Source organism: Protobothrops mucrosquamatus, unplaced genomic scaffold (assembly GCF_001527695.2).
Source record: "Protobothrops mucrosquamatus isolate PMUCROS unplaced genomic scaffold, P.Mucros_1.0 scaffold399, whole genome shotgun sequence".
Classification (NCBI taxonomy): Eukaryota; Metazoa; Chordata; class Lepidosauria; order Squamata; family Viperidae; genus Protobothrops; species Protobothrops mucrosquamatus.
The window spans coordinates 238,930-257,103 of record NW_015386730.1 but is presented as its reverse complement, the minus strand read 5'-3'; the positions used below and the strand labels follow the sequence as shown (position 1 = coordinate 257,103).

The 18,174-nt window shown below is 39.0% G+C and overlaps 1 protein-coding gene across 1 annotated transcript; it reads left to right on the top strand.

The window, feature by feature from the left end:
- The first annotated feature begins 4,056 nt into the window (after positions 1 to 4,056).
- LOC107287546 (snake venom serine protease 3) lies at positions 4,057 to 14,129 on the top strand. Its single transcript, XM_015816069.1, has 6 exons — positions 4,057 to 4,183; positions 4,308 to 4,389; positions 6,907 to 7,057; positions 11,478 to 11,737; positions 13,340 to 13,479; positions 13,735 to 14,129. Exons 2-6 carry the CDS (start codon positions 4,338 to 4,340, stop codon positions 13,906 to 13,908), a joined length of 777 nt encoding a protein of 258 aa, XP_015671555.1. The 5' UTR covers positions 4,057 to 4,183; positions 4,308 to 4,337; the 3' UTR covers positions 13,909 to 14,129.
- The last annotated feature ends 4,045 nt before the right edge of the window (positions 14,130 to 18,174 follow it).

Below are 18,174 nucleotides of genomic sequence, written 5' to 3'. Positions count from 1 at the left end.
GGCTGCATGATATAGAGCCAAGTTACATAAGGATGTGAAGAGTTCTGGAACAAAGGGAAATTGTTTAATCTATTTGTTGCTGTCTTGCTTGTTGTAATCAGCTTTTGCACCAGAGAAATTTCATGCAAGCTTGGGAAACGTGTACATGGATGGGATACACTGAAGGAGGGAATAAGGGACTGTACAGTTGATTAATGTCTTTCTTATGATGGAATGGCTCTGTTGTCTGATTTTCATTGGCTAACAAAGTTTACAAAGCAATGCTACCAACTTTCTAATGTGTGGCACTTCTGGATGTGACTCTGCCAGAGTTCCAGATTGTTGGCTACCCAGCTGCTTAATTTGATCAAATAAAGTGCTGCTTAATTTGATCAAATAAAGTGCTGCTTAATCAAGAAGTCTCCTCTTGGGTTATCTAATTAGATTAATATGGTATCTCAAGTTTAAGTAAGGGACTGGGACCTTACAGCACATATTTCATTTGCCATCACAACACACATGCCTCTGATTCCTTAGTAGATACTGCCTTTAAGAGTATATAGAAAATACACAACAGCAGACATAGCACCCAAAAACCTTTTTCCGCTAGAAGGATATATAGCTGGGGTCTTCAAACTTGGCACTTTTATGACTTGTGGACTTCAACTCCCAGAATTCCTCAGCCAGGCACACTTGAGTTTTGAATGATATTTTCACTCAACTGTTTAAAACAATGAGTCTCCTCTTCATAAAACAGAGTTGTTCGCTTAGCCTGCTCAACAGCTAGCCTGCAAAGAAAGACACAATAATCTAACACAATGTGTGAGCCCGTGTGATATCTGATGCCTTTTTCAAGATCAGATCTTTATGTGTTCACTGGCTGCCTATGATAAGAGGAGGCAATATATGAGACTATTCAAATACGTTGAAATCAAGACCATGTACCCACGTAATTTTTTCACGTGGTACTTGCTTAGCCCAGAACATGGGATTAGCAACTAAGAAATGAGCAGGTGTGAAATGGCTGAGCCTGGTGTAATAATTTCTGTTATCACCCATACAAGCAGCTACAAAGTTTCCCATGTAAATATAAGCTATTTAACGCAATGAATGGAAAGGCTTCTTTCTTGTTAAAAGGGGTCCAGTGAGAAAGCACCACATATACTACAGTAATGACATCTGTCCCATTCTTTGACAACATTACCATAGATAAAGCATGTGGTAGAAGATATTCCTGAATCATTAATGGAGTTAGCAGGATAAACACAGGCATGGATACTATGCATTTTATTAGAATGGGTAATATCCAAGATTTTGTACTATTAAATGATTCAGATGCTCAGGCAGACAAGAGCCATTTCAGACAATCCTTCAGATGCACACATAGAAAAGAGTCAGCAGTGCAACATCCTGAGTAGGGGGAGCTACTGGCAGACAAAAACCATCAGATTTTGCCTGGAAAACAGCCATTTCCCCAAAGTTCATCCCAGTTGTCAACCTGCAAATAAGAGGGATGCCGTTAGAACTGTAACTCTTCCATACAATTATGCTTCTCAATTATGTGCTGAGAATTATGTGCTTTTGAATACAATTCTGAATGGAGTATTTGATGGCGTGGAGTTGGTAATCAATTGTTTCCCAGATGGACTGGAACTGCAACACCCCTGATTGATATGCCAGGGATTCTAGTGCCCTACCCCAAAGTATTTTGGTCTGACCCTTCATGGCTGACCCACTGAAAAGGGAGAGATCTTCTACTGAGTGTCTTCCTTTGCCCCCAACTGGTTTCTTGTACAAAAACACTTTAGCCAGTAATTGGGTAATTTACTTACCCCAAAAAGGCACAGGGATGAGTATACTTTTTTATACCACTGACAGACATAGGGATCGGAGACTTTGGCATTCATAGCTTTCTCACAGCGGTTGAAATCTACAGGGAAAAAAATCAAAATGCACCTAATCTAGGATCCAGAAGAGCCCTTAAAACAGAACTGTGTATAAGCCTGAAGTATCTACAAGACTGTGTATTGTCCAACACCTGGGTCTCCAAAATAAAAAAAGAACCTCCCTGTATCCACCATTTTGGCCTCCAACACATCCAAATACAGTGGTGAGATCCAGCCGGTTCGCACCACTTTGGCAGAACCGGTAGCTAATTTTTTGTTGCCCAGGCCCAGAATGGACTTCTGGAAGTGGCATCAACATAGAGAACTGGTTGTTCACATATTTGAATCCCACCACTGTTCAGGCTGCATGATATAGAGCCAAGTTACATAAGGATGTGAAGGGTTCTGGAACAAAGGGAAATTGTTTAGTCTAACTGTTGCTTTCTTGCTTTTTGGCTCTGTTGTCTGATTTTCATTGGCTAACAAAGTTTATAAAGCAATGCTACCAACTTTCTAAGACGTGGCACTTCTGGATGTGACTCTGCCAGCGTTCCAGATTGTTGGCCACCCAGCTGCATAATTTGATCAAATAAAGTGCTGCTTAATCAAGAAGTCTCCTCTTGGGTTATTTAATTAGATTAATATGGTATCTCAAGTTTAAGTAAGAGACTGGGACCTTTACAGCAGAATGCATGTATTTCATTTGTATGGTGCCAAACACAATTGGTTTTTTTCTCCCACAGGCTTTCCCATCTCTACCTATCCCCAAATCTGATTTGCCAATGGCCAGGAGGACACAGACTGCGACCCAAAGACCCAGACGGGCATGTCTCTCCTTTGGGGTGGAGGTACCCTGAGCACTGGGCCTTCCCGCACTCTTCCCAAGGGTCAAAACTGCCGGGGTTCCCCCTCCAAGGACAGAAAGAAGGCCCGGAGGAGCTGGGCTCCTCTACCCGGGCGGCTGCGAGCGAGTCCCGGCTTTTCATCGCAATGAGGCTGATGAAGCAGCAGCTTCCTCAAAGAGATTTTCACCTGCAGAACAGGCCACCAAGATGCCGAAATCAGCGACGGGGAGGCTAGAGTAGCACCGAAAGAAAGGGGACAAGGACGCTCTAGCTCCACCCCTCGTTTTCCTGTTGGGTCCCAATCCCAAAAGCGCAGCTGCTTCTAGAGTGGAGGTGGGGAACTATGGCTCCCCTTATGACTTGTGGACTTCAACTCCCAGAATTCCTGAGCCAGTCTTGTACCATAGCTGGATACCCTCCCCCCCTCAGTTGTACAGACTTCAGCTTCCCTAATTCTCCACAATTACCATCCTGACTGGGAAATTCTAGGAGTTGAAGTCCAGGCATCTGGAGAGGATGAAATTTAAAGGTTAAGGCCAATTTTAAACAAGTCAAATTCAAACAAATTACAGCTGTGGAGAGCATCCATCCAGTGCTGTGCATTTCTGATCTCTTTTTCCAAAACTAGATCCTAGAATGGAAAACGTGGAGTGTTTTCAAACCAGTCTCACAACATTGGAAATTGTTGGACTTAAGTTAGTATCAGTTGCCCCCACTATTCATAATACAGAAACAGTCGTTTTTCCACACCAGCCAAACAAATGGGTCAAGTGAGTGTTGGTTGCCTTTATATGGTCTAACTGCTTGGCTTTTTTAGGTTTAAAAATATTTCCAGTGAAAAGAAAAAAAAATCTGTTTTTCTTCTGTCCTAAAGCTGAAGTGAATTCTTCACCAACATCTCACATAGACTGCATTAATCACATATTAGGGTTTTTTGCTTTCCGGAAGGGTCTGCTTTTATTGAAATATATATCCAGTCTTGTTATCAGTGTTCTTTCATGCTTCAGGCTCAGTGGTGGGATTCAGTTGGTTCACACCACTTTGGCAGAACTGGTAGCTAATTTTTGTTGCCCAGGCCCAGAATGGACTTCCAGAAGCGGCATCCACACAGAGAACCAGTTGTTCACATGTTTGAATTCCACCACTGTTCAGGCAGCATGATATAGAGCCAAGTTACATAAGGATGTGAAGGGTTCTGGAACAAAGGGAAATTGTTTTGTCTAACTGTTGGTTTCTTGCTTTTTGGCTCTGTTGTCTGATTTTCATTGGCTAACAAAGTTTATAAAGCAATGCTACCAACTTTCTAATGCGTGGCACTTCTGGATGTGACTCTGCCAGCGTTCCAGATTTTTGGCCACCCAGCTGCTTAATTTGATCAAATAAAGGGCTGCTTAATCAAGAAGTTTCCGCTTGGGTTATCTGATTAGATTGATACGGTATCTCAAGTTTAAGTAAGGGATTGGAATCTTACAGGTGAGAAACTGGTTTTTTTTCCACATCTGTCCTTCTGCCTCGGAGTGGAAGGGAATAAAGTGATTAATGAAATATTTTGAACTGTGCATTCTTGCCAAAATTGTTACCCATTTCTAAATTCCAGGCAAACAGCTTGCTGCTTAGAGTTGAAACTATGGTGCTGATCAGAGTGCTAGCAAACCTTCTGATACTACAGCTTTCTTACGGTAAGAGGCTGGACAATGGAGCAAAGGGTGGACAGAGCTTTAGGTGTCTTTTTTGGTTTAAACCTCCAGTTACAGGAATAAACTTGCATGTACTGTAATTATTAACTGTAGATGTACAAGCAGGTCACAAGTAGAGAGTGGGCGAAGAAGGCCCAGTTGGTGCAAATGGGGAAGACTATTTCTGTATTTGTAATGATAGTGTGAATTGATACATTTATTCATAAGAGCAAAACTAGCCAATTAAAAATATATAGTCCCAAATATGGTCAGCTTCTTTTCGTGTTTCTATTTATTTGGCAACTGACTTCAATAGAGGAAGATAAATTATTAATTAATATAAAATGCATTGAGAAAAAAGTTGGGGAGAGGTTTTCAGTGTTAAGGTGGTCTTTAAAAAATGGTGTATGAGATGGCCATTGATTTTTGTCCAAACTGGTAAAATAAATCTGTTGGATTTAACCTAGCTCCCATTCTGTTAGATCTGCTGCATTATACAGCGTGCAATATCTGGGTCATTGCTTCTGAAACAAATATCAAAACCGGTATGTAGGGATTTTACTGCCATCAATGTTGGCTCAAACTGTTTTTAGTGAACTAAATACTAATGTTATCAACTTCCCATCCAAACTCATAGATTGAATTCCATTTTCATCAATCTCTTCCCCACTTTCACTCCTTCTGCCCCCCTATTCTCCCCATCATGAGGCCATGTATTTTGCTTAGCAATGCAGTACAGCAAGATCAGACTCTGGACCAAATGCTTCTAAATGTCCATCAATTGATAATACATTTCCTTGAGCCTCTCTTCTCCCAATAGTATTCTCCTTCTTCAGCATTAAACAAATATAATTTTTGATATTTGATATTTTCCATATATAAATGACTAAATAAAAACATTGTCTTCTATATTTATACCAACAATAATAGCGTCCATACATAGCATTTTTTTCTTATCAGCTTATGTTGTTTTCATAAAAGTCATATTATTGATTCACCATATACCTTATTTTCATAAATCTTGTTTAAGCTCAATTTCATAATATTCAAACAATTCTTATCAATCATAATTTTCTCAATAATTAACATCTAAATATCCAAATTTTCCACTTAAATATATCATCCCAGTATTTTCATATTTCATATATTATAGAAATACTATACTACTTATCTATCATAACATCTACCTATAACATCTTTTCTAATCAATTTATATTTCACTTCTATTTATAACAATTGATTGAATCACTATATATCCTTTTTTCAAAGTTCTTATTAAGCCTAATTTCCCCTTAGTATCTCAATCATTCCTTAATCCTAAATCTTTTCAAACTTAATTTGTCTTTAAAGTTTAAATGTCAACGCTGCAAATGCTGTATATTCTTGCTTTGACAATGTGCAGAACTGTCTGGTATTTTTATAGTTAAACCAGGCAACAGGGAAAAGGGGAGGAGAATAAGGATAGCCCGGGAAAAAGAAACCGGAAGTGAATCACATCTTCCAGGTTGATTGGAAGATTTGAGCCATGACCCCAAAGTTGGGGGAGGGGAAAATGCTTGGAATGTATATGTGTAACGGAAGGGAGGCCAGATCTAAGCATTTCCACCATGCTGTACTAACGTCTCTGTAGCCTTAATAAATGCTTTTAGGAAAAAATATGGCTGAAAGTCCTTTTAAGTGTTTCGTTAATCAGACACATGACATCATGCTTAGATCTCAACTCCTTTTAAAACGATCTGGGTTCCCGAACTCCATCCACTGCCTCTAAGCTTGAGAGGTGCTGGTAAAGATTCGGGGAAGATCTGATTATGAAGGAAAAAAAATTGTCTGAGGCCAGCCCCCTGGCTGCAACAGTTTCCCCAGGGGGGGGGGGGGAAGCGACAACTGGCAAGCCGGGGGAGAGAGGAATCTGGCAGATTTCCCAGCTGGGAGCGAGGCCAAAACTATCAGGAGAGCTGATTTGGTCATCAGACTGGGATAAGCCGAACGAAGGCTCTGGAGGATTCCACACAGCCCTGCCAGCAGATGAGCGTGATTCACAACAAAGGGATTCTTACATATTGCCTTCCCCCTCCCAGTGGAGAGGCACACGTTAAAAATGAAATTCTGATGCCCTTTCTCAAAAGTGTATGTGTGTATACACACACACACATACATACACACACACACACACACACACACACACACACATATATATATATATATATATATATATACATATACATATACATATACATATACATATACATATACATATACATATACATATACATATACATATACATATACATATACATATATATACATATTAATCATTAAGATTCACAGGTAGTTTACCTACATGGGCAAAGGCATATATATGATTTGCAAATAATCCATTTTATTCTACTGGTTTGATGCTGTGTGTCCCACAGTCATCTGTTACCCATCAAAATTAGTGTACTGATAGAAACACTACCAATAAAAGCGATTCTGTTCTACTCCACAGCCAAACACTGAACTTTTTTGGTTTCTTTGCAGCACAAAAGACTTCTAAACTGGTCATTGGAGGTGATGAATGTAACATAAATGAACATCGTTCCCTTGTTGTCTTCTTTAACTCCAGTGGTATTTTCTGTGGTGGGACTTTGATCAACAAGGAATGGGTGCTCACTGCTGCACGCTGCGACAGGTGAGGGCATTACAAAATGTGGAAGGGTTAAAGGAAATCGTGTTTAGATATTCAGATTTTTTAATAATGTTTCTGCTAGTTTTTAGTGACTTCTCTGTGCATTTTGAATTAGTGTTCTGCTCTTACTGCTATTGCTCCTCACAATCATATCTTGAGCAATGTTGTTTATATGGTAAGTGAGCCCCTGTCCAGCCTAGAAGAGTTCAAATCACCAGGATCAGATGTATTACACGCCAAGGTTCTCAAGGAACTGGCAGATTTGATCTCAGAACCCCTGAGCTATATTTTTCAAAGATTCTGGAGCACTGGAGAACTACCAGAGGACAGGAAAAGAGCTGATGTAGTTCCCATCTTCAAAAAAGAAAAAAAATGGACCCAGGAAATTACAGACCTATCAGCCTGACCTCAATACCTGGGAAGATTTTGGAAAAGATAATCAAACAACGAATCAGCGAACACCTAGAGGCAAACAAAGTCATTACTAAAAACCAACATGGGTTTGTCAAAAACAGATCATACCAGACAAATCTTATTGCATACTTTGACCAAGTGACAAAATTAGTAGATCAGAGGAATGCTGTGGATATAATTTACTTGGACTTCAGTAAGGCATTTGATAAAGTAGATCACAACTTACTACTCGATAAGATAGAAAAATGTGGGTTAGACAGTGTTCTGTTTCAGAAGAAGAGGCATCGAGACGAAGCAACGAGTTCCAACAGTTCTCCTTTATTACAAACACCAACAGAACAGGTTTTAAAATGGTGCGGCCCCCTTTTATAGCCCCCCTGCACAATACCATGCTGGCCAATCATTGCAAAGGATCTTTTCCCACCGTGCGTCTGCACGCAAGGCTGGGAGCAGCCTTTCTTGTCCCGGGCATCCACATGATCTGCCCGGGCCAATCACTGCGGCCTGCGCCTGCTGGCCCAGGACATAACACCAGCATTACCACCAGATGGATTTGTAGCTGGCTGACCAGCTGTACTCAGTGTGTGGTCCTCAATGGAACCGCATCTACATGGAGGGAAGTGTGTAGTGGGGTGCCCCAGGTCTCTTTTCTGAGCCCAGTGCTCTTCAACATCTTCATCAACGATTTGGATGAGGGGATAGATGGGGAACTCATCAAATTTGCAGATGACACCAAGCTGGCAGGAATAGCCAACAGTCCAGAAGAGGGGTTTAAGATACAGGTGGATCTGGACAGACTTGAACACTGGGCGCTATCTAACAAAATGAAAATCAGTGGTGAAAAAAGTAAGGTTCTATATTTAGGCAAGAAAAATCAAATGTACAGGCATAGTATAGGGAGTACCTTGCGCAATAGTAGTAACTGTGAGAGGGAGCTTGGAGTCCTAGTGGACAATCACTTAGATATGAGCCAGCAGTGTGCTGCAGCTGCCAAAAAAGCCAACACAGTGCTGGGCTGCATTAACAGAGGGATAGAATCAAGATCACATCAAGTATTAATACCACTTTACAATGCCTTGGTAAGGCCATACTTGGAATACTGCATCCAGTTTTGGTTACCACGATGTAAAAAAGATGTTGAGACTCTAGAAAGAGTACAGAGAAGAGCAACAAAGATGATTACGGGACTGGAGGCTAAAGCAACTGGTTTCTTGTACCAAAATGCTTTAGCCAGACTTACGTAATTTACTTACCCCAAAAGAAGGGCACAGGGATGAGTATACTTTTTTATACCACTGACAGACATACGGATCGGAGCCTTTGGCATTCATAGCTTTCTCACAGCGGTCGAAATCTACAGGAAAAAAAAATTCAAAATGCACCTAATTTAGGATCCAGAAGAGCCCTTAAAACAGAACTGTGTATAAGCCTATAGACTCTACAAGACTGTTTATTGTCCAATAAACAGTCTCCAAAATAAAAAAAACCTGCCTATATCCACCATTTTGCCCTTTAACACATAGAAATACAGTGGTGGGATTCAGCTGGTTCGCACCACTTCGACAGAACTGGAAGCTAATTTTTTGTTGCCTAGGCCCAGAATGGACTTCTGGAAGCGGCATCCACACAGAGAACCGGTTGTTCACATATTTGAATCCCACCACTGTTCAGCCTGCATGATATAGAGCCAAGATACATAAGGATGTGAAGGGTTCTGGAACAAAGGGAAATTGTTTAGTCTAACTGTTGGTTTTTGCTTTTTGGCTCTGTTGTCTCATTTTCATTGGCTAACAAAGTTGATAAAGCAAACAAAATCACTACTAAAAGCCAACATGGGTTTGTCAAAAACAGATCATGCCAGATCATGCATTCTTTGACCCAGTGAAAAAATTAGTGGATCAGAGGAATGCTGTGGATATAATTTACTTGGACTTCAGTAAGGCATTTGATAAAGTAGATCACAACCTACTACTCGATAAGATAGAGTGGGTTAGACAGCATCATCACCAGATGGATTTGTAGCTGGCTGACCGGCAGTATTCAGCATGTGGTCCTCAATGGAACTGCATCTACATGGAGGGAAATGTGTAGTGGGGTGCCCCAGGCCTCCTCAACATCTTAATCAACGATTTGGACGAGGGGATAGATGGGGAACTCATCAAATTTGCAGATGACACCAAGCTGGCAGGAATAGCCAACACTCCAGAAGACAGGCTTAGGATACAGGAGGACCTGGACAGACTTGAACACTGGGCGCTATCTAACAAAATGAAATTCAATGGTGAAAAAAGTAAGGTTCTACATTTAGGCAAGAAAAACCAAATGTACAGATATAGTATAGGGGTACCTTGCTCAATAGTAGTAACTGTGAGAGGGATCTCGAAGTCCTAGTGGACAATCACTTAAATATGAGCCAGCAGTGTGCTGCAGCTGCCAAAAAAGCCAACACAGTGCTAGGCTGCATTAACAGAGGGATAGAATCAAGATCACATGAAGTATTAATACCACTTTACAATGCCTTGGTAAGGCCACACTTGGAATACTGCATCCAGTTTTGGTCACCACGATGTAAAAAAGATGTTGAGAATCTAGAAAAGAGTACAGAGAAGCGCAACAAAGATGATTAGAGGTCTGGAGGCTAAAACATATAAGGAACTGTTGCTGGAATTGGGTATGTCTAGTTTAACGAACAGAAGGAGGAGGGGGGACATGATAGCAGTGTTCCAATATCTCAGGGGCTGCCACAAAGAAGAGGGAGTCAAGCTATTCTCGAAAGCGCCTGAAGGCAGGACAAGAAGCAACGGATGGAAACTAATCAAGGAGAGAAGCAACTTAGAACTAAGGAGAAACTTCCTGACAGTTAGAACAATTAACCTGTGGAACAACCTGCCTCCAGAAGCAGTGAATGCTCCAACACTGGAAGTTTTTAACAAGAGACTGAATAGCCATTGTCTGAAATCGTATAGGGTTTCCTGCCTGAGCAGGGGGTTGGACTAGATGACCTCCAAAGTCCCTTCCAACTTTATTATTATTATTATTATTATTATTATTATTATTATTATTATTATTATTATTATTATTATTATTATTATTATTATTATTATTATTATTATTATTGTTGTTGTTGTTGTTGTTGTTGTTGTTGTTGTTGTTATATTATTATTATTATTATATTTATGGTTGAATTTCCATCTTCTTCACCATAGTATTCATATCTTTCCTTTTTTCTGGGATATAATAATAACAAGAATAACAAAATCTGGAACATTATCTGAATACCATCAGCATTGACAAAATCACCACAGTCAATTGCAAAAGGCAGCCTTAATTGGAACATCTTGTGGCAATCCCTTTAATACCATGGAACCACAGAATTTATCTACCCCAGGTCCTTGGGAAGGACTTGATAGGTGGATAAAAATGCCAAATCCAGTCTAAATATCTGACTGACTGTGCAACTAACCAGAAAATATTAACCATATGCTGCCTGTCTCTAGGGGTTTGCCATAAGAAAATATTTTTTTAAAAAAATCAGTAAAACATAAAAGATAAAAAGATGATGAAGTGAGAGGCTTCTCTCTCCCTTATCAAAGGCCTGGGTGAGGCACTACATCTTAATACCTCTTTTAAACAAGAGCAGAGTGGGCACAATCCAGATTTTGTGTTCGTCTTTATCTATCCTACCATCCTTTGAGATAGGCTGGGTTGAGAGAGCATGTGCGCAATACAAAGTCATAACATTAGTACCGTAACCACATGGGTTCTATCTTTAACACGGTCATCTATATATTTCTTGAGTGAACCCAGATCTCTAGGACATTGACTGTAACTCTTCCAGGTTTCTGGCAGGTTTTTCCCCAAAATATAGTTGGAGAAGATAGGTTATGGCCCTTTCTTTTTTGGCGCTAACCATCCTGCTTGAGGGCCAAAATGAGGTCAAGGACCATCCCAAGTAATATAGAGTTTACTTTAAGTTGTTGTTGTTAACTTGTTGTTGTTTTTCTTGTAGTAAGAATTTCCAGATGATGTTTGGTGTGCATAGCAAAAAGATACTAAATGAGGATGAGCAGACAAGAGACCCAAAGGAGAAGTTCATTTGTCCCAATAAGAAAAAAGATGACAAAAACGACAAGGACATCATGTTGATCAGGCTGGACAGTTCTGTTAGCAACAGTGAACACATTGCGCCTCTCAGCTTGCCTTCCAGCCCTCCCAGTGTGGGCTCAGTTTGCCGTGTTATGGGATGGGGCGCAATCACATCTCCTCAAGGTAGGGATCTCTGTCTATACTCTCAGACCCAGCTTTTGATGTAACATCAACTAGGTCTAGGGTCCCACTATGTCACCCATGAATATTGGAATGTGGATGGACAATGGGATTCCCTAAGATTCCATTTCTTCATCAGTTCCACACCCACAAGGTCCTTGGAATAAAAGAAATAACGAAGGAACTGGCAAGCTGTATAGCTAAAAAAAACCCTAAAGGATCAGGTTTATTTATAGCAGTGCTGTTGGAAATCAGAAAAGTCCCATTAGCATGGCAGTCTTGCCTGGCTTCATTACCTTTAATAATGGGGTGTTTTGTGAATGGCCATGGCCGTTATGGAAATGGAGAACTCTCCCATGGAGAGTTCTGCAATTCGATCCTGATGGGGTAAAGGTTGACTCAGCCTTCCATCCTTTTCCAGTTGATAAAAGGAGGACTCAGATTGTTGGGGGCAATATACTGATATTGTAAATCACCCAGAGAGTGCAGTATATAGGTCTAAGTGCTATTGCTATTGCTAGTAAGGCCATGGAAGTGTTACATGCACTCTCAGCTTTGGCTTATGGTCATCCACACATTCAAGCCTGCCAAGGTAGGTAGATCTTGTAAGCCCACCTTGTTTTCTACCTAGGTTTCTACCAAATAGGTTTAGTTAGAGCAGACAATTCACACAGCCTTGGTCAAGAGCTGGGAAATAATTAAGGACTCACACAAATAATTTTCAACTATTCACTGAGGCACCACAGGTTTTTTGGAATACATGGAGACCCAGTGAATTTAAAGTAACAGCAAAATTTTACTGCTTGCAATGTAATTTTGCTCTTTCTCATACGCGCACATGCACCCATCGATACTTAGACACATCCTTGTCAATTAGGCTGTCAGGCACCAGCTAGAGGGACAGAAACTCCTACGTTGTAGATCCAAAAATGACTCAAGGAGTGGGTGAGCTTTAGGACCCCTTTTTATCCTGAAAAGTTCTTGATTTGTTGATTAGCTGGGATTGGGGTTTATTCCATATTCTCAGGCTCAACTTTGTCTGATTCAGATGACATTTTTCCTTTGTTTCCTTAGACTTATTTCCACCTCATCTGTCTCCCCAAGGGAGCTTTTGGACAAGATTCCTGATTTTTTATTCTTATACACAAAACAAACTTATGGGTCTGCTTCATCTTCAGATATGGAAGTTTTAGTATGCTAGCTGAGGAATTTGGGGAGTGGAAGTTCACAACTCTTAAAGTTGCCAAGTTTGGAGACCCCCGTTCTAGGTCATCTCCAGGGGGTGTGAGATCAGTTCTGTGACTTTTGAACTAGCAAAAGCCCCGCTTTTCCAACAAGGCAATCTTTGCGTAGAGTGCCGGAGAAATTTGAGAAGCCTTCAAATGCCCATCAGCTGATTTAATATCTATTAATATCTTGACAAAAAACATTTAACTAAATCTGTTTTTCCCAAGAAGTCCCTTTGAATGGCTTTGAAAGACAACACTTCCTATTCCAGGCAATGAGATCAGCTCCGTTAGTTGGAGACAATGGAAATTATAGCTCTATGCATCTAGGTGGTAAATTGTGAAAGGTAGAATTTTCTATATTTTTTATTTTTTTCAGAGACTTATCCCGATGTCCCTCATTGTGCTAACATTAACATACTCGATCATGCGGTGTGTCGAGCAGCTTATCCAGAGTTGCGGGAGAAAAGCAAAACATTGTGTGCAGGTATCCTGCAAGGAGGCAAAGATTCATGTCTGGTAAGATGATCCATTTTAAGACAGACTCCTAAAGAAATGATGCCAAATTTCAAAGCTATGATAGAGAACTAGCCTTGAAGGCATTTTGTAGAAACATAGAAAGGAGTTAAATTCTTCTATAAGGATCCTGGATTGGGGAACATTGAAGTGAAACATTGGGGGCTATATGTGAATGGACGATGGGAGTGAATTGTTTGCTTCACTTCCCATTCATAGATACGGTAGTAATGTTTCATGTTTGATTTTTCTCAATAGGTTGACTCTGGGGGACCCCTCATCTGTAATGGACAAGTCCAGGGCATTGTATCTGATGGTGGGTATCCTTGTGGCCAACCGCGTGAGCCTGGCGTCTACACCAATGTCTTCGATCATCTTGACTGGATGAAGAGCATTATTGCAGGAAATACAGATGCGACCTGCCCCCCGTGAAAACTTTTGAAAAAGTTAAGAGGAGAAAATGTAACATATTAGTACATCTCTTCTATATCCCTAACCATATCCAACTGCATTGGAATATATTCCCAGGCAGTAAGCTTTTTTTAGACTCAAATAGGACTGCCTTTGGAGTAAGAAATGCTCAAAATAGTGCTGCAGGGATCATGTCCCATTTAATTTGAGTATAAAACAATCTCAGTAAAATGGAGGCCTGTTTTTGGGTGAGGTGCAAAATTTTCTGACTCTAAAAAGGACCATTCCAAATATTTTAATCTCTGAATATCTTTCCATTTCTGTCCACCTCTGGGACAGTGGGGTCCTTGATGCTCTCTGAGCTTGTCTTTTTCAAGACGTTTCATTACCCAGCTAGGTAACATCATCAGTGCTAGAATATTCTCTTCTATTGGTACTTCTGTGGCATTTACAATACGCTCAAATGGAGTCATGCAGTCACCCCACAAACATATCCATATACCCAGGTCCCACTGTTGCCTAAAAAGGATCCCAGATTAACCCCACTTCCCAATCACTAAATAGAATCTTTTGAGAATCATGTTTTCATGTAAATTCTCAGGTATCCACAGCAATAAAATTGTATAAATCGTCGCTCGTTTTCTGATCCTTTGGTTTTGCAAAGGAATGGCCTGTTAAATGGCAGCATTTGAACAACTGGGCTTAAAAGCTGAAGAAGGTCTGACCTGGACTTCCGGTTTTGCGTCCTTGAAACTGAGTGAGGAATTTGATCTTCTCTTTTCTATTCTATATTTAAATTCCTGGAAAAGATCCCCAAGAAACAAAATTCCTCCACAAGGGAAGAGGGGGATTTCTGCCCGACTCTTATACTAACGGAAGTGGCAAATTAATCTTTTTATGGAGGATCAAAATATATGGAAGTGAAACAAATATAAAACCTGAAATTTAAAATTCAAATCTGAATAAATCTAAAATTGTTGAATGGTTAAGACTCTCATTCTAAAGATAATTGTTCATTTTGAAAATTGAAGAACAAATAGATGCTGATACCTATTGAGAGAAGTATAAATTTCAGAAAAAAATCTTTTTTGAACGATTTGGAATACAAATATCTATTTAATCAGGACCCTAAAGCTATTTGCAGAGAAAAGAAAAGAAGTTCTTGGCCATCATGGATCCGAGACATGTAGAAAGAATCTGTCAAGAAAACATAAATACTCCACAGGACGAGATATATAGTATATTGCAACTAATTCAAATAACAATGATTTTAAACCACAAAGAAATCCAAAATAACTTTGAAAATATTAATCAATCTATTTCCAAGTTAACTGTACAACAACAAAAATTCCCAGAAAACAACAACAGAGAAGGAGCAGATAAAACAGGTAAATGGATACAAAATTGAGAATAGAGAATTAAAGATGGAACTTAACAAAACAAGGAAACATGATTTAATCTTGGTGGGGGAAAAATCACAAGAATTAGAAAAAAAAAGTCTTATCCCTTAAGACTGCAAAATAAATCTGAGGACAAGAAACAGATTGGATAAAATGGACTGTAGAAATGTCAGGAACATCGGAGAGAAAGGAAATGATAAGAGAAGCAGAGAGAAAGAAAAAGATTTTCAACAAACATGGAAAGGCAGAAGCCCCGTATGAAGGCACTTCATCTGATTTACTTTTTATATCTACACTAACATTTATGAGCATATGGAAAAACCTTTTGACTGAGCAAAATACATTGATTAAGAAAGATACCGGGCAAAGGAAAAAGACCAAAGTGGGAATAAAGAAAATAGATGATGGGACCTACCAGAGAAAATACTTAAAAAGAAACATTTGTTTGAATATGGTTAAAGAAATAGAAAAGATTTGGAATATATGTCACTCTAAGAGGGATGAATCATCTAAATAATATAGTATGCTTTTTTGTTTTAGATATTTAAATGTGATTGAATTTAAGAAAATTATAATGGATAAAAATGTTTTGAATAAGAGTTAAAGGACTAAATGACTAGATGTATTAAATGGAATATTTAAAGATTAAACATATTTTTAATTATGGTTAAAAAGAATAAAAAATCTTGGAAACAAATATATATTAGCTTAGGAGAGATGTATTTCAAGTAGTATGTTATTTTTATGTTTCTTTACTCTTGCTCTCCTTTCTTTCTTTCACTATTTTATCTATTCCTTAAGAAATGTAAATGTGAGATGATTCATATGGAAAAAATAGAGTTAATTTTTTAAATGTAATTAATTTTTGAGAAAATCTTAACCAGTAAAAATACTTAGAATCTTGTGGGAGAAACAAATTTAAATAAGGACCATAACAGGATCTATTATAAGGCAACCAGAATGATTGGATAGAAAAGAAATATTATATTGATGTGATTATTATTTTTAGGAATATTGGGAAAAATTATATATTCAATTGTTATCTATCAAAACATTAAGAATTGTATTAGCTCAATGGTTGCAAAAGAGGATATTTTGGGGAAATGAGGAAATCAATTAAAACTATTAAGTGGATTATGGATTATAGAAATCAATTGTTAGTGATTGTTTTACAAATGTAAACCCAGAAAACACACTATTCATCAATTATTAAGTGATTTATGTTTTTAAAAAATCAATAAATTACAAAAAAAAGAAGAAAGAAAAAGGTCTGACTTGGTGGAAAGAATACTACTAGAGTGGGAAATTGGAAAACAAAAATTCTGAAGGACGGCAATGAAGCTCACAATTGCTTAGGTTCATATAGGTCAGGAAGCCATCACCAAACCAACCTGTTCAATCTCCTAATCTAATGCAATATGTAAAGCCAACTGATGTTTGTTCCTACCATTGATGGATTGCTAGCAGAGATCAGATCATTACATAACCTAAACTGAGCTAGGTTTGATTTTGCTATTATTGAGAACTTGGCTTCCATCTTAGGTAGTCCTCTCTCGGCAGTCCTTTAGCAGGACTCATTCTCTGATAAGTCTACCTTGGCCCTTCCTTTCATCTACAGACCAAATACATTGTTCTTAGGCTGTTTAATTCAATAGTATGTAATGTAGTGATTATCATCTTGGATAGATTTTTGACCCAATCAGGACAGGCACATTAAAGGCTATTAATCGTGAACGCTTCCAAGCTGGGGGAAGTACGGTCCAACTATCAGGTGCAGGGGATGCCCTCATTTCTTGCTTGTGAGTACCCCAGCAGTATCTAGTGGGCACTGCAAGATACAAAATCATGGACCGAGATAGGCTTTGGTCAATCTAGCAGAGCTATTTATGCACTGTTATCTAAAGCAGGGGTGAGAAACCATCAAATATATGACTGGAAAAGAACTTTATATTTAAATTTTATTAACATTTCATGTAAATAAAATTAAGTCAAACTGAGTATCTAGCCCAGTTCCAGGAAAGCTGCATCCCAGTGGGCCATTCAAATACTAAGCAAATTTGTTGAGCCAGAAAAAGAAAAAGTTAAGCTCCTGGATCTTTGCATTGTGCGAACCCAACCAATGATGCTTATGGCCCAAGACTACAAGCATAGGTTGTATTTTTAGGAATGGCTAAAGGAAATCAAACATGGCCAGGTCAAGCAACCAGAAGTGCCCCCCTGCCAGTTTCTTTGAATGTAGTAAGACTGATATGAAAAAGATGGAAAAGAAACTCTTAAGAATATGAATAGATGATATTTTCAGTCAATGTGTAAGAAAGTCTCTTTCTTCCTTGCACCCATCCAAAAATACCACCATTTGTTTATGCAAAAAAATAAGCATGGCTAAAAATATAGTCATTTTTTACAAGGCAAGAATAACACTGTGTTAGGACTCCAAAGAGGTTCAAAAACAGAGTTCTCTACCAACAGAAGTTCTGATGCAATATTTATGAGATCAGAAGAAAAGGGGAAAAAAGCCAGCTACAAATTTGTTTTCTACCAATATCCTCCAATCTGCTGCTAAAGAGAAAACAATCTGATGTGTTCAAAAGGTGTGTGACATGCAATGCACAGCTGGCCCATCAGGTGAGTTCTGATTTGTACATCAGAATGGCTGCTTTAAATTCTAAGCCTAAGCCATTGACAATAACATTACACAAACCTCAAGAGAGAGAGGTTGGTTTGCGAATTATTAGAACATTACTTGTTTCCTTGCAAATAATCAATCTTTTTTTGGAATCTCTAAGAAGAGATTCATGATGGATATTTCATGGTGTGGCTGCTGCTAAAAATGCTAGCGCTGGTTTCCTGGATGGGTCTGCCCAGTCTCATGGCAAGTCTCCTAGGG

Coding starts and splice junctions, on each gene's coding strand:
- LOC107287546 (XM_015816069.1), top strand. CDS start 4,338: ATGGTGCTGATCAGAGTGCTAGCAAACCTTCTGATACTACAGCTTTCT. Junction 7,058..11,477: donor ACTGCTGCACGCTGCGACAG/GTGAGGGCATTA, acceptor TTTTTCTTGTAG/TAAGAATTTCCAGATGATGT. Junction 11,738..13,339: donor CGCAATCACATCTCCTCAAG/GTAGGGATCTCT, acceptor TATTTTTTTCAG/AGACTTATCCCGATGTCCCT.